The sequence below is a fragment of the Bos taurus genome, chromosome 16 (genome assembly GCF_002263795.3).
Source record: "Bos taurus isolate L1 Dominette 01449 registration number 42190680 breed Hereford chromosome 16, ARS-UCD2.0, whole genome shotgun sequence".
NCBI classification, from domain to species: domain Eukaryota; kingdom Metazoa; phylum Chordata; class Mammalia; order Artiodactyla; family Bovidae; genus Bos; species Bos taurus.
The window spans coordinates 19,152,111-19,167,287 of NC_037343.1; the positions used below are offsets into that span (position 1 = coordinate 19,152,111).

Consider the following 15,177-nt stretch of genomic DNA (forward strand, 5'->3'; position numbering starts at 1 on the left):
ATTTTTTTTAACTTATTGTATTTGAGTTCTCCTTTTCCAAGACTTCGTGGTTGAATTCTTTCTTCCTTTTGGTTTCTGCCCTCCTAAGGCTGGTCTAGTGGTTTGTGTAAGCTTCATATAGGCTGAGATTTGTGCTGAGTTTTTGTTGTTGTTGTTGCTTGCTTGTTTGTTTCTTCTTCCTCTGATGGGTAAGGCTGGGTGAGGAGGTAATCCTGTCTGCTGATGATTGGCTTTGTATTTTGTTTTGTTTGTTGTTGACATGAGGCTTCCTGCACAGATTGCTACTGGTTGTTGGGTGATGTCTTGTATTCAGGTGGTTTTCCTTGGTGTGAGTTCTCACTATCTGATAATTCCTAGGGTTAGTTTTCTGGTAGTCTAGGGTCTTGGAGTCAGTGCTCCCACTCCAAAGACTCAGAGCTTGATCTCTGGTCAGGAATGAAGATTCCACAAATGGTTCGTTATAGCATTAAGTGAGATTAAAACAAATACCCCAAAATGAGGAACCAAAAATGAGGAACCAAAGATGAACCCCAGCCAAATGGCAGTCACAAAATCAGGCAAATAATAATTAAAATATTGGAATAAACACATATACATATACACTCATGACCAAAGTCACAGTCTAACAAAAATAAAGTACCTTAGATTGACCCAGTGAACAAAGGAAATCAAAAATTATATATACCAGTTAAGAACAAAACTAACTAAAGCACAAACTGGAAAACAAAACTAAATCAATGTGCTAAATGGGGAATAAAGCAATGAAAACAAAACTAACAAATATGTTGAGAGGAAAGGAAAGAAAAACAAATATGCAAAGTTAAATAGAGGTAGATGAGGAAGATTTACACACTTTAAAGATTAACTGCAAGGGAAAAGAACAGAAGGAAAAGCAAACAAAGGAATATATGTAGAAAAAATACAATAGGTTTAAAGAAATTAAAAATTATAAAAAGGAGAAAAGAAAAAAGAAGAAAAAAGGGGGGAAAAAAAAGGAAAACTCTACAGAACTGCAAAAGCCCAACGTAGAGGCAGAGGTTTATAACAACAATGAAAAGTGTGACTGAATATACACATACACATATATACCTGTACACAAAATCAAAACAGTTAGACAAAAATAAGGTACAATAGATTGACCCAGGAAATGAAGGAAACCAAAAATTATATCTAACAGTTAAGAACAAAACTAACTAAAGCACAAACTGGAAAACAAATCTAAAGCAAGGTGCCAATTGGGGAAATAAAGCAATGAAAATAAAATTAACAACTATGTTGCGAGAAATGGAAAGAAAGAAAAGAAAGAATAGTATACAGAGTTAAATAGATATAGATAAAGAACATTTATATACATTAAAAAGTAACTGCAAGGGGGAAAGAACAGTAGGAAAAGCAAAGTAATAAATGTAGAAAAAATAATAGGTCTAAATAATCAAGAAAAGAGAAAAGAAAAAGAAAAAAGGAAAACTCCACAGAACTGCAAAAGAGCAATGTAAAGGAAAAGGTTTATAACAACAATTAAAAAATGTGACTGAGAAAAAAAGAAAGCTCCAAAGCTTAGATTTCATAAAAATCTAATTCAATAAAATCAACAACTACAACACAGGGGGAGAAAAAAGAAAGAAAAGAATCCATAGAACAAGTCAAAACATAAGAATAATAAATGCTTTTCTGGAGTCACTGCTGTCAGAGTTCTCTCCCTCACTGGGAGTCACAGTCAACCTAACCTCCCTAGGATGCCCTCCAACACTGTGGTGATCTCTGGGCCTGCTGTGGGGGGGCAGCTCAGATTCTAACCTGATCCTTCTCCTGTGTGTTCTTTCTGTGGGAGCTCTCAATGTCCTTTTATATATTACACAGACACAGAGCCCTCCTTGTTGATCACGTGGATTTAATCTGCAGCTTGTATAGCTGGTGGGAAGGTTTTGGGTCTTCTTAGCCACACTGCCCCTGGATTTCAATTGTGGATTTATTTCCACCTCTGCATGTGGGTCATCCACTGGGATTTGCTCCTGAGGCTGCCCTGGAGGACTTGGGTTTGCCCCTGTGAGAGCCAGTTGTGGAGATGGTGCAGCTGCTTGAGTTGCAGAGGTTCTGGCAGCACCAGGTACTCAGGAAGGTTGGCGGATAGGGCACAGGAAATACAGTGCTCTAGAAGGGCATGGCAATCAGTATTGGCAAATATGCTACAGTATTCTTACTGAGAACCCCCTTGACAGAGAAGCCTGGCAGGCCACTGTCCATAGGGTCGCAAATCATGGGAAATAGATGGGGAAACAGTGGAAACAGTGTCAGACTTTATTTTGGGGGGCTCCAAAATCACTGCAGATGGTGATTGCAGCCATGAAATTAAAAGACGCTTACTCCTTGGAAGGAAAGTTATGACCAACCTAGACAGCATATTCAAAAGCAGAGACATTACTTTGCCAACAAAGGTTTATCTAGTCAAGGCTATGGTTTTTCCAGTAGTCTGGATGTGAGAGTTGGACTGTGAAGAAAGCTGAGCGCTGATGAATTGATGCTTTTGAACCGTGGTGTTGGAGAAGACTTGAGAGTCCCTTGGACTGCAAGGAGATCCAACCAGTCCATTCTAAAGGAGATCAGTCCTGGGTGTTCTTCGGAAGGAATGATGCTAAAGTTAAAACTCCAGTACTTTGGCCACCTCATGCAAAGAGTTGACTCATTGGAAAAGACCCTGATGCTGGGAGGGATTGGGGGCAGGAGGAGAAGGGAATGACAGAGGATGAGATGGCTGGATGACATCACCGACTCGATGGATGTGAGTTTGAGTGAACTCCAGGAGTTGGTGATGGACAGGGAGGCCTGGTGTGCTGCAATTCATGGGGTCACAAAGAGTTGGACATGACTGAGTGACTGAACTGAACTGAAAGTGAGCCTGCACACACAGACACAAGACATTTTTGGCCTGTGGCAGCTCTGCCCCAGTGAAAGTTGAGCGTGAAGGTAGCACAGCTGCTTGGCTTTTAGGGATCCTGGCAATGCTAAGTGTGCAGGGATATGGACTGCCTCCACCACAGGAGTTATGGCCCTATCAGTCTTTTCTTGAGCCTCTTGTAGCTGGCGTTCAGAAGGCCTCTTTGGCCAGTCTTTCTCTATAGCTCCTCCCATCAGGCACTTAGAAGACTCCCTTTCCTGGAGTCCTTCTCTGTTGTTCACCACTTCAGTCACATAGAGGGGCCCCCCTGGCTGGGGTCCTATTCTGTGGATCTGCATGTCAGGCACTTAAAAGGGCAACTTGAATGGGGTCCTACTCTGTAGTTCGGTGCATCAGGCGTTTGATGGGCCAGCCTCTCTATTGCTCAGCCGCCAATGCTGGCATGTGGGGAAAGAGAGGCTATGGTGATGGCTCCACCCCATTGCATGACTCAGCAGTATCTTGACTTGTTTCCATGGCTGCTTGGCTTTCCTCCACAGGCATTTCCACCACAATCTCCTCCCTCACATCCTCTCTACCTGTGTCTCCGCAGTCAACAGCAGCCCTTGCCCTGGGGTTGCTCCACAATCCCTAAACTTCAGCTCCCAGCCGCTGCGCCTTCTAGTGGACCTGCATCCCTGTCCGGGGAATGTATGGCTGCACAAGGACTGTCTGATTCTCATTCCATTTAGGCTGCCATAGATCACCTGTTTCACTCTCAGCCTTAAATGCTCCTCCTCTGACTCAGACAATTGCCCCAATGTGGGGATCGGACTCCTGTTTCAGTTCCCCCACCCACTGAGGGCAGGTCCAGTCCTACTAACACTCCCGTTTTCCCCCCTAGTTCCTCCATCTTACCGAGTTTTGGGTGGTTCTGTATTTTCTTTTCTGCTGGTCAGGTATTCCTGTCTACTCTCAGCTGGTGTTCTGCATGCACTTCTGTGTTTGAAGGTGTATTCCTGATGTATCGTGGGGAGAGATGTACTCCACATCCACCTACTCCTCTGCCATCTTGTTCTCTCCCTGGAAGCTTTTTGAATGCAATTTTTTAACGTGGTATTTTGAAATTTCCAGATGATATCCCCTTATATGGTTATGATTCAGTCATTTTCCTGGCATCTATAACACCTTGGAATCTACTTACTGGTATCTTGATTTGGGAATCTTTTCTTGTCATCTTTATTTTCTTCACTTTTTTTCCTGTTCTCTCTTTCTGAACTCTTATTATCCAAATCGTTGATTTCTTGGATTTTAAGATTTTTCTTAATTTCTTTTTTAGTAACATATTTGATTTTTATTTCACTTTCAGAGACTTTAAACTTTCTTCTAAAGTCTTAATTCAGTTAATTAAAAATTAAAACTTTTAATTTCCATGAGATATCCCTCCCCAAAGTCCTGCTTTACTTTGATTTTTTCCAAGTAGGATTTTTTTTTTTTAGTGCTGTTTTATAGATAGAGGATGTCTTTTTATCCCTCTGAGGTTGTTATGTATTTTTTTCCTCATCCTGCATTTTCTCTATGTCTGTCGAATTATTTCTGTTTTAATTTTGTTTCTTTTAACCTTTGAGATAATAAAGGTGACAAGAAGATTTATATATGAGTGGGGCTTGTTGATTGATGAAATTCCCTACTGTGTGACCAGTTGGCAAGTTATCTTTTCTATTAGGGGATCCTGATCTGCTAGTTTATGGAAGTATTTTATCTGGAGTCACTCAGACTTTTTCAGAGAAGAATGCCCTTCTGTATGGAAACATTTATGACTGGATATTTGTTTGTAAAACCAGAGCTGGGGAAAGCAGCTGAGGTGCCATCATTCTAATTGTAGTCTACACTTTATCATGATTTTTACCTTTTCCCTTCATCCCAGATTTCCACTGTGCCTGAAAGTGAAAATGAAGTCGCTCAGTCTTGTCTGACTCTTTGTGACCCCATGGACTGTAGCCTACAACGCTCCTCCGTCCATGGGATTTTCCAGGCAAGAGTACTGGCGTGGGTTGCCATTTCCTTCTCCATTGCGCCTAGTAGCCCTAATTCCTAAATACCTCTGTTCAGTTTCTTGAGAATAAAAAAAACTTCTGATCTCCTGTTGGTGGAATATGCCACAAGGAGAAATAGAAATCAACATTTTGATGAATAATATAGAGGTAGGGGACCTTGAATTCTGTAGTGGCTAATTTTGTGTTGACCGGGCCACAAAGTTGATGACATCTGGTTAAAAGTGATTTCTAGGTGTGTCTGCAGGGTTGTTTTTGATGAGGTAAGCATTTGAATCTGTGGCTCAGTAAAGCAGATGGCTCTTCACAGTGTAGTTGGGCTCTACCCTCAACCCTCCAATCAGTTGAGGGGCTGAGTAGAAGAAAAAGTTGAAGGAAGGGACAATTCCTCCTCTCTGATTGATTACTTGATCTAATCAATCTTCTCTCACTCTCGGATTTGGACCAAGATTTATACCATTAGCTCCTTTAATTCTCAAAACTTTGGACATGAACTGGGACTAGACCCCAAGGTTTCTTGAGTTTTCACATTTGGTTTTGCTTCCCTGGAGAACCCTGAATAATTATAGGTCTCAACCACTCTTTTTTTTTTTTTTAAGACTTTAAGCTAATCCCACGATTTCAGCTTTGAACTTTATCCCATCTTGCCCTTATTCACAATCCTGAAAGTCTGTTAGGTGCTCAGACACTGAGGTTCTCTGCAGAGCAAATCAGTTTGTTTTGTATCATCATCTCCCTCTGCCAACTACCACCTTGGCAAGTGCCTCTCCCAAGGCAACTGTTGCTTTCATAATTGTGTTAAAAATCTATCTTCTCTTGTTCTCATCTGCTTTGTCATTTTTCTTGCTCTTTTAAAAAAATAAATACGCCGTTTTAATTGTTTTTGGCACCAATTTAATATATTTGGGGAGAAGCAATCTTTAAACCCAACTAAAAATATTTTTTCTGTTATCATCCACAAGAATCTTCTTACAGATATCTTAGAAACAGAGTCTCAAATGGATATTTGCTCAATTTCTGAAAACCCTTACATATTTTTAGCCACATATAAACATGTAATCTAAGACATATTCCCTATGCCATTCACCTAGGCTTGAGTCATGGGGATGCTAACAGACAAGACATTTGACAACATCCACCTACTTACTTATACTTCTTCCTGGAGTTCTTTAGAATGAACTCAAATGTCACATCTTTCATGATGTCTTCACTGATAATTATGGGCAGAGCTGAGGTCTTTTTTTTTTTAATGCACTTCTTTCACGTTATAAACTTTTATTACAGTGAATTTCACTCTGTTCTATAAATGTTTGTTTAGGGTAACGTTTCCCACAGTTGACTGGAACTGTGAAAATTTAGAGCCCTTTCTTACACTACTTTGTATTACCTTTGTCTCTTATATTATTACACCCACAAGTATGTTTGCTGAAAAAATAAATAAAGGTCTCTGGTGTCCCTTAAAGTTGACCATTTTCCCCTGGAAAGGTAGGCAATCATGTAGATAGATGACGAAAATCTGTTGAGGGAATTATCAATTAATTAACATATCCCACATGAGCTGTAGGAGGGCATGGCAACCCACTCCAGTATTCTTGCTTGGAGAATTCCATGGAGAAAGGAGCCTGGAGGGCTACAGTCCATAGGATCACAGAGTAGGACACCAATGAAATGACTTATCATGCATGCACCCCACATTAGACAGATATCATCATGTGTTTGATAGAAGATATACTCAAGAAGAAAGGACTATCTTTGCCCTGAACATCTAAGAATTCAATTATTTGGGTTTTTCTAATTATTTCAATCACTAGTTCTCCAAATCGGTATAGGTTATTTTTGAAATGATTTTAAAAAGACCGATAATTTTCAATGTGTCATAAAGGAATCCTTCAGAATTGAAATATTTTATAACGTTGATTGTTTCAGTCAGTGTGCATGTGTGTATATGGGATGTAATTGTCTGTGTGCGAGTGTGTGTGTAGATGAAAAGCAATTCGTTTGGTTAGGGCAAAAATATGATGTGGGAATACTCAGATTTCTTTCTCTGCCCTTGACTTGACACAGAGAGGTGAAAATTTCATATTACTTTTGACTTGGAAATCTTGATATTACATCGTTTTTCTCTTAAATTGCTAATTTTGAATTGAAAGAGGATCACTTTCAAACCGTGGTCATTGCTCAGCAACAAAAGAGTACACAAAAATAAAGGGATTCCATAAAGAATCTGATACAATTGTAAAGGTTATCCAATAATTTATCTCCCCTAATTATTTTACAGCTATTTCTAGCTTTAGGAAAATCTGATATACCTAAGTCTAATTTTTTTTCAAAGAGATTAAGTTAGGAGGTAGTCATTCTAATTAAAATTGTATTATTTGTCTCACAAAAGAATTTACTGAAGGACAACTTTTCCATGCACTCCAACATTTTTCACAGATTACTAAGTAAAAGGAAGTGAAGCTGGACAATCAGAAAAATCAAAGCTTAAATGTTAGGGGATGTGTCCACTGAGGATCAATACCTAATAATATAAAAAATTTGATTTACACACATATTTATAGTAATCTACTAAATGAGATTGTCATGGCAGGAATGATAGCTTTGATTTTTATTTTAATTGCTTATGGTCAGTTCTTTAGATTACTTGATAAAGAATTGGTACCTTGAAGCGATGCCATGAATTGTGGGAGTCGGTATATCACTTGGAGTATCTTCCACAGTCGTGATTTGGGTTCTGTTGCTTTTTACACAGGCATATTTTGTGCAGACTTCAACCTGCAAATGTTAGTTTAGAAAACAATAATTGCAACTACTTTCAAAATACAGACCGCTGATGGACTGAAACCCACCCACTCTCATTTCACAGGTGTTTCCTGTAGTTCTCTATGGCATCTTGGGGTTTACTAAGTCTTAGTTTTTTATGTTGAGTCCAATGGAACAAACTCAAAATAGAGTCTGGAAACGAGCTTGGGATAATTGACATAGTGATTCAAATGGTAATGTTTAGCTTCTAGTTCCAACTATTCAGAAACAGACAGACATATCCATCTCTTTGGAGCACAACTAAGGAAGAAGGGAAGATACTTAGTTGACAGTTGGCAAGCATAATATGTTATCACTGCATACTACTCTCTGGATCTATAACCAGGTAGGGTAATGATGATATTTTCCGGAAGCCTTGACACTTGACAACAAATAGCCTCAATGCTAATCTCTAATGGAAGAAAAATGAGGTCTAGGGAAGACTTCCAATATGGCTGAGCTATTTTATATCCATTTGTTCCAGCTGCAATTGTATTTCTACCTTAATCACAGCAGAAACTCATCACTCACCCTTTAATTCTGCCACCTAATCTGAATAAAAACCAAGAAGGGTGGAATAACTAAAGATTAGAAATTGAGTTCATCAAGCATTAGTAACACAAAAAACATTTTCAACAAGAGCAGGGGAGAGACAGATGAACATGTAAGAGATTGCTTGTGGACCATCCATAAAGTGACACCCTTCTGCTCTCCATTAAAGGTTAAACCAAAGAGGAACTGCACTTTTATCAATGATGATTTACTTTCTGTATCTAATACATAAATGGAGGATATTACATGCTGATGAATCTTAAACACTAATACTGAACTTTAAAGCAAAGCAGTTCTCTGAATTTCCATGGGCATTTGAGGAAAGACAAATGTGGTATTTGTTGTATATAGTAATGTTGTTTCGTTTCATGGGGCACCTAATTGGGAGTTGAGGTATATTTTTATAATGCTGTTGAGTGATTTATTTATGCTATATAGTATTCTGAGCTAACATTAAATCATGTCCAGTAAATTCCAAATAACTTACAAGTAGATGAATATACTTGCTGTAATAGTATTAATGACAATAAAACCACACATATTGGGAAATATCTGACTATATGATGCATAGTGAGGTAACTCAAAATCAGCTCAAATGAACTTCTTATGTGCCAAATAGGATGGGTACTTGAACAAATAATTTAATGAATCCTCACAATTCTGTTTTCAGAAGTTTGCAAGTAGAGGGATCAGAGAAGGAATATGATCAAGCTGATAAGATATGAAATTATTTGATTCAGGCTTTACTGTACCCTAATTGTTTTATTATCTAAATAATAAGAACATCTTTAAGTTATAAACTACTTGCTGTTGCTGCTAAGTAACTTCAGTCGTGTCCAACTCTGTGGGACCCCATAGACGGCAGGCCATCAGGCTCCCCTATCCCTGGGATTCTCCAAGCAAGAACACTGGGTTGTCATTTCCTTCTCCAACGCATGAAAGTGAAAAGTGAAAGGGAAGTCACTCAGTCGTGTCCGACTCCTTGCGACCCCATGGACTGCAGCCTACCAGGCTCCTCCATCCATGGGACTTTCCAGGCAAGAGTACTGGAGAGGGGTGCCATCGCCTTCTCCGATAAACTACTTAGGTCTAGTCAAATGATTCTTTAGAAAGCTTTTACTCTGATTTTAGATAAATGGGTCAATATTTTTTCACTTTGTTACTAATGTAATATTCCAAGTCTCCATCTTTGGGGCATATTTCTGGTGTTACAGCTATGTTGTATAACATGGAGATGAAACACAAATATAAAGGTTTACATATTAATACTAAAGAGAAAAAATTTAAGAAAAATTTGAATGAGCAGTCCCTTTAGAAAGGTCTATGCAGATTGATTCATTAAAAAAAACAGATGTTGTGGTGCATCTACATGTCTGCTTTAAAATCAATGGCTATTTTATAGAGGGGGTTAGTAAAGAGACGGAGAAGGCAATGGCACCCCACTCCAGTACTCTTGCCTGGAAAATCCATGGACAGAGGAGCCTGGTAGGCTGCAGTCCATGGGGTCGCTAAGAGTTGGGAACGACTGAGCGACTTCACTTTCACTTTTCACTTTCATGCATTGGAGAAGGAAATGGCAACCCACTCCAGTGTTCTTGCCTGGAGAATCCCAGGGACGGGGAAGCCTGGTGGGCTGCCGTCTCTGGGGTCGCACAGAGTTGGACACGACTGAAGCGACTTAGCAGCAGCAGCAGCAGTAAAGAGAATCTTAGTTTTAAAGTATTAGGCCTATCAGTTAAGTGCACATTTTAAATGGAGACCAATTATCTTTGATATAAATAAAAATCTTTGAAATTTGATAAAAATCAAATTTCCAGTAATAACTATTTTAAGTACAGTATTTAAGGACTTGGAGGAGAGTCACAAAAATATACTTACAGTTATTAAGAATAAGAATATCTTAGTCACCAATCACAAAATTTAAGTACTAGATTCTAATTTGGTTTTTTGTCTCCTCATCTGTTTCCCTGTATCAGATCAAAATACACTCTCTTCAGGCCATTAGTGGGCTTCCCTGATAGCTCAGTTGGTAAAGAATCTGCCCGCAATGCAGGAGACCCCAGTTCAGTTCCTGGGTTGGGAAGATCCTCTGGAGAAGGGAAAGGCTACCCACTCCAGTATTCTAGCCTAGAGAGTTCCATGGACTACATAATCCATGGGGTCGCAAAGAGTCAGACACAACTGAGCAACTTTCACTTCTCTTCACTTCAGGCCATTAGCAACTCACACAAACAGATCTGAGTGAAGCCTGTCAGAGTGGAACGTGCCTGGAATGCTTACACATCCACTCCTGCTTCATGGTCAGAAGGCTGGCGCTGGATATGCATGCACAGAATCCAGTGATCTCAGCATAACCACCCACCCCCGACCCCAGCCCACCTATGTATACCCCCGCCCCGGATGTATTCTGAGTCCTGATAAAGCAAATGAATGGGGACTCAGCTGGCTTTCTCCACCAGGGCTCCAAAGAGGAAAATACAGCAAATCTTTCATAACCTTCTATGTTAATTTATCCATTAAGCTGCATTTCTAAGTATTTTGAATGTGATTTTTATTTTATAATGTGATCAATGATCTATACCTACACAGATTCCCCCTGCGTCATCAAGAGAAACAGCAGTTCACTGACCCATGCTAAGATACACTCAGGTGGGTAGATGGAAATCATGGAGTGTACTAAAAAATAAGCAATGTACCTTTCTTCTTTTACTAAATATCTTTATATGTCATTTTCTTAGGATGCCAAGCCTAGTAGTGGGAGAGGTTAATGCATTACTTGTAACTAGATGATTACAAATGTTTCACTTTCAAATGTGGGGGAAACAGGGGGTGGGGAAATGTTCACTTAATGAACAGAGCCAGTGAAAAGTTTTCTATGGTCAAATAAAAATTTCATGCTTAATATCTTCTGAAAATTATTTACAAAGTTATAAATTTTGGGCTTCCCCAACAGCTCAGTTGGTAAAGAATCTGCCTGCAATGCGGGAGACCCCAGTTCAATCCCTGGGTTGGGAAGATCCCCTGGAGAAGGGATAGGCTACCCACTTCAGTACTCTGGCCTGGAGAATTCCATGGACTGTAAAGTCCATGGGGTCACAAAGAGTCAGACTAGCACGCATGCGTGCATGCTAAGTTGCTTCAGGGGTGTCCCACTATTTTCGACCCTATGGACTGTATCCCATCAGACTCCTCTGTCCATGAGATTCTCTAGGCAAGAATACTGGAGTGGGTTGCCATGCCATTCTCCAGGGAATCTTCCCAACCCAGGGACTGAACCTGTGTTTCTTATGTCTCCTGCATTGGCGGCCAAGTTTTCTACCATTAGTACCACCTGGGAAGCCCCAGAAGTGCACAGTTTATTCAAAAATCTACTAAATGGCAACCCTTCTCTATAAACTTTGAGCTTCTGAAACATTGTTTTTATCATTAATTTTTGCATTTAGCCTTGCTATCTTTTATATTCTCCTGCTCTAACACGATTCCCAATTTTTTGAGGATAAGTTTCTTGGTGTCCTTTATATTTTCTCTATTTTTAAGATCAGTAGATCTCAAAGAGACCTAGGAGTTCACTCTCAAATGGTCAATGGGCTCTCCAAAACTGCGTGTTAACTTTTGTCATATAAATATATACACACTTTTCTAGAAGAGTGTACACTGACTTCATTAGATCCTCAAAGAGGACCAAATGCAAAAAATTTAAATATAATTGTTTTCATACAGGTGAGGGTCATTGAACATTTGTTGAAGGATGAACATTTTTCGTTCACGCTTGAATGAAATTTTTAAATATTTTTATCTGCCACATATTCATTTATTTTTGTTGTTGCATCCAGAATTACAGAATTCTAGAGGTTAATAGAATGTTTTAAATCATAGAGTTCTTTGCTCTTACAAAAGAGACAATTGACACCAAGAGAGGTTATATAACTTCCCTAAAGCGATTAAATTTAGTAAATGGTGAAACTGGAGTAGAAGGAATGTCTCTCTAATCATAGGCTAACTCTGATTCTGATGTCAGTAAAAGAACCAGGACAAAGGCAAGCTGCTTGGCAAGACTGATTGCAAACACATGAGCTGCTTCATTTTGCCAGTGAAAACACCATCACCATCCTCACCATCACTTTGCATATTACTATTATCTCCTCTCCAATGACTCCTGTGTTTGCCCACAACAATCAATTTCCCTCTTTTCTCTCTTCTTCCCCACCAAATAAATAATCTGTAACCAAGGTGGAAGGCATCCACTAAGAGACATAACCCAGCAAGTTTTATTTAACACACCCATGAGCTTAACCATTGGAAAACAGCATTCTAACCTGGATGTCATAGACAGTGAAGGGAGACAGCTCTCTCAGAATGATAGACCCAGGCACATTTATTCCAGTCTTGTAGAGCTGATTATTTACATAGACGGAATATTCAGTGACAACACCATTTGGGTTTGAAGGAGCTGTCCAGATGACACGTACAGCTGTACTGTTGATGATGACAACCTCTGGAGGAAGCATGCCCTGAGGCTCTAGAATTAAAGGAAGAAACTGAATAAACTCCAGCTGTCTCTGAAAAAGCACTTGTTAAACTAAATGCCGATTAGTATTTAGGTCGAGCAAAGGGTTTGCTGCTTATCTGCTTTCCTCTGATGAAGTTATCACAGTCTGTAGTCCTCTGTAAATTGGCTTATTATACTCTCAGTTAGAAACCATAAGAACTGGTGGTAAAATGCTTTATACCACCATCACAGTGCTAATCTTCAATACTATGTGACCAGTGGGATATGATGATAAATTATTCACCCATCTGCACCACTAACACATATCTATTATTTGTCTCTTTTCCCATCTCTTCACTCCATACCTCCCAGGAAAAAAGAAAAGAAAATTTGCTCCTTAAGCAGAAAATAAAACTCAAACACATCGCGGCTGGTGGAACGTGAAAAATCATTTGATGTTACTAGCTTGTAACTCAAGCAATATGAAGCAATAATGCAATATTGTCATTATGTAAATGATTTTGAATGTTGATTACCATAGGTAATGATGAAATCTAACATTAGGAAAAAAAATCTTGCTTGGCGTTAAATTACACAATTATTCAAGCATGTCAGAAATAACTATGCGAAGACCTATTTTTATCATAAGAGCCCATCCTAACTAGTTGAAAAATTGTCCTTGTGATCCATTCTATTTTATAAACAAAAGGTGTCGACCTTTGGCACCATGAAGGGAAATGGGTTCCACACTTAAAGTGCTCTGCTAATGACCTGGAACACTTGCTTGGGAGGTAATGATATTATAATGTTTATAATGAGACTTTATAAAGCCAAAAAGATTAGAAAGACCATTCCAAACACATTTCAGATTCACAAGTTGCTTCCCTCGCTTCCTCCCCCTTGCTAACTGGCTTAGAAATGAGTCACAGGCAATTTTTCTCAGTGGCTGAACTTCCACCTACCATTTCTGGTGACTCGGGGAGGGCCCTCCCTGTGCTTGGCTGTCGTTGTGAAAAGCATCCTGCTTCTGAAAGCAATTCTTAAAAAAATGTTTCTAAATGTCACCATGTACTGACGTGAATTCAGCGCCCAACTAAGCACACACTGAAAAGAACAGGAACAAACCGGGCTAATACCCAGTGATTGGAGCCTTGCAGCTGTCTCTGTGGGACCACTTATTGATCTGCCACTTGACGACAGCCAGCACTTAAGCATTTTAGCTCCAACCCCCTTCCCTCCAACACCGGAAATTTTATAATGGAAGGATGACTGATCTCAACCTCAGCGAGAATCAATCAATTTCATTCGCGTCTCTGAAGCCGAGTTTCCCTTGAAATCTGGACTCACCCCCATCGCAAGTGGTTGCATGCAGCACTTCACTGTTGATGCTGGCGACTCCGTTGAAAACAGAGATGAAAATCCGATACTCTGTGTTTGGATTTAAGTGGCCAATGACGTGAGAGTGTACATCTGGGAGGATTTTTCGAGATTCATTGGAGGTAGCAGAACTCCAAAAAAGTGTATAATACTCAACATCACCTTGTAGGTCTTGAAAAGCTGTTAACAATAAACATAGAACACTGCAAGTGTAGCCGATATAAAAGGCCCCGGGGGGGGGGGGGGGGGGAGACAGAGCATACACTATCATTAGCTATTCCTAGAATGAGAAAAGGGGAAAGCTTACAGAACTTTCCTTGGAAAAGTGCTGTATTTTATTATTATTGTTTTGTTAACAAAGTTGTTTCTATCCATATCTCATAATTAATTGCCTAGAATCTTAAGTTCACAGGAAAATAAACTTTTAAATTGCCTGTAAGTATTTTAATTATGCTACTTATGAGTATTCAACTAATCTTCAAAACTTTGATTAGTACTTGAAAAATGAAATTAAGAGTAAAGTAAAAATATGCAGTACAGGGGAAAAAAAACAAAAACCCTCTCTGTTCATAAGTAATGGTTCTAGAGAAGAAATCTATGCTAATATACACGAGGGCATGTCCTGACACAGATGCTAAAACTTGAGGATTTTTAAAATTGCTAACAAAATCTGCTGATAGATACCTGGAAGATTGCTTAGACAGCTACCCTATTATGTGCACTGTTGATGTACCAGAGTAATGTAGTATGCTCTCCTTAAGGATCCTAGGATGATATCTGAATTTTGATCAAAGTTCTCATCCTTTCCTCCTAGTTCCTGTATCTCTGTGATGTAGACAAGCTCTTTCAAAGTTCAGTCGATTGTTTTCTTTTTCCCTTTTCACACAATTTCTCCATTCTTGCACTAAGTTCTGCTTTTTGTGATCTTCCTACCATGAAGCTCTGAAAAGAAGATATAGAACACCCCATACCCATATTTTCTTAGCTAGGCATGTAATTACTAGCTCTGCTATTACTGCTCTGCTTAC

The 15,177-nt window shown here is 39.3% G+C and overlaps 1 protein-coding gene across 1 annotated transcript in view; it reads right to left on the bottom strand.

Moving 5' to 3' along the window:
• USH2A (usherin) overlaps positions 1 to 15,177 on the bottom strand; it is a 923,574-nt gene that overhangs the window by 259,778 nt on the left and 648,619 nt on the right. Inside the window, exons 44-46 of the mRNA NM_001191425.2 lie at positions 14,120 to 14,329; positions 12,600 to 12,802; positions 7,592 to 7,704 (exon numbers count right to left, since the gene is read on the bottom strand). Coding sequence (NP_001178354.2) covers positions 7,592 to 7,704; positions 12,600 to 12,802; positions 14,120 to 14,329 — 526 coding nt within the window. The remainder of the gene's footprint in view (positions 1 to 7,591; positions 7,705 to 12,599; positions 12,803 to 14,119; positions 14,330 to 15,177) is intronic.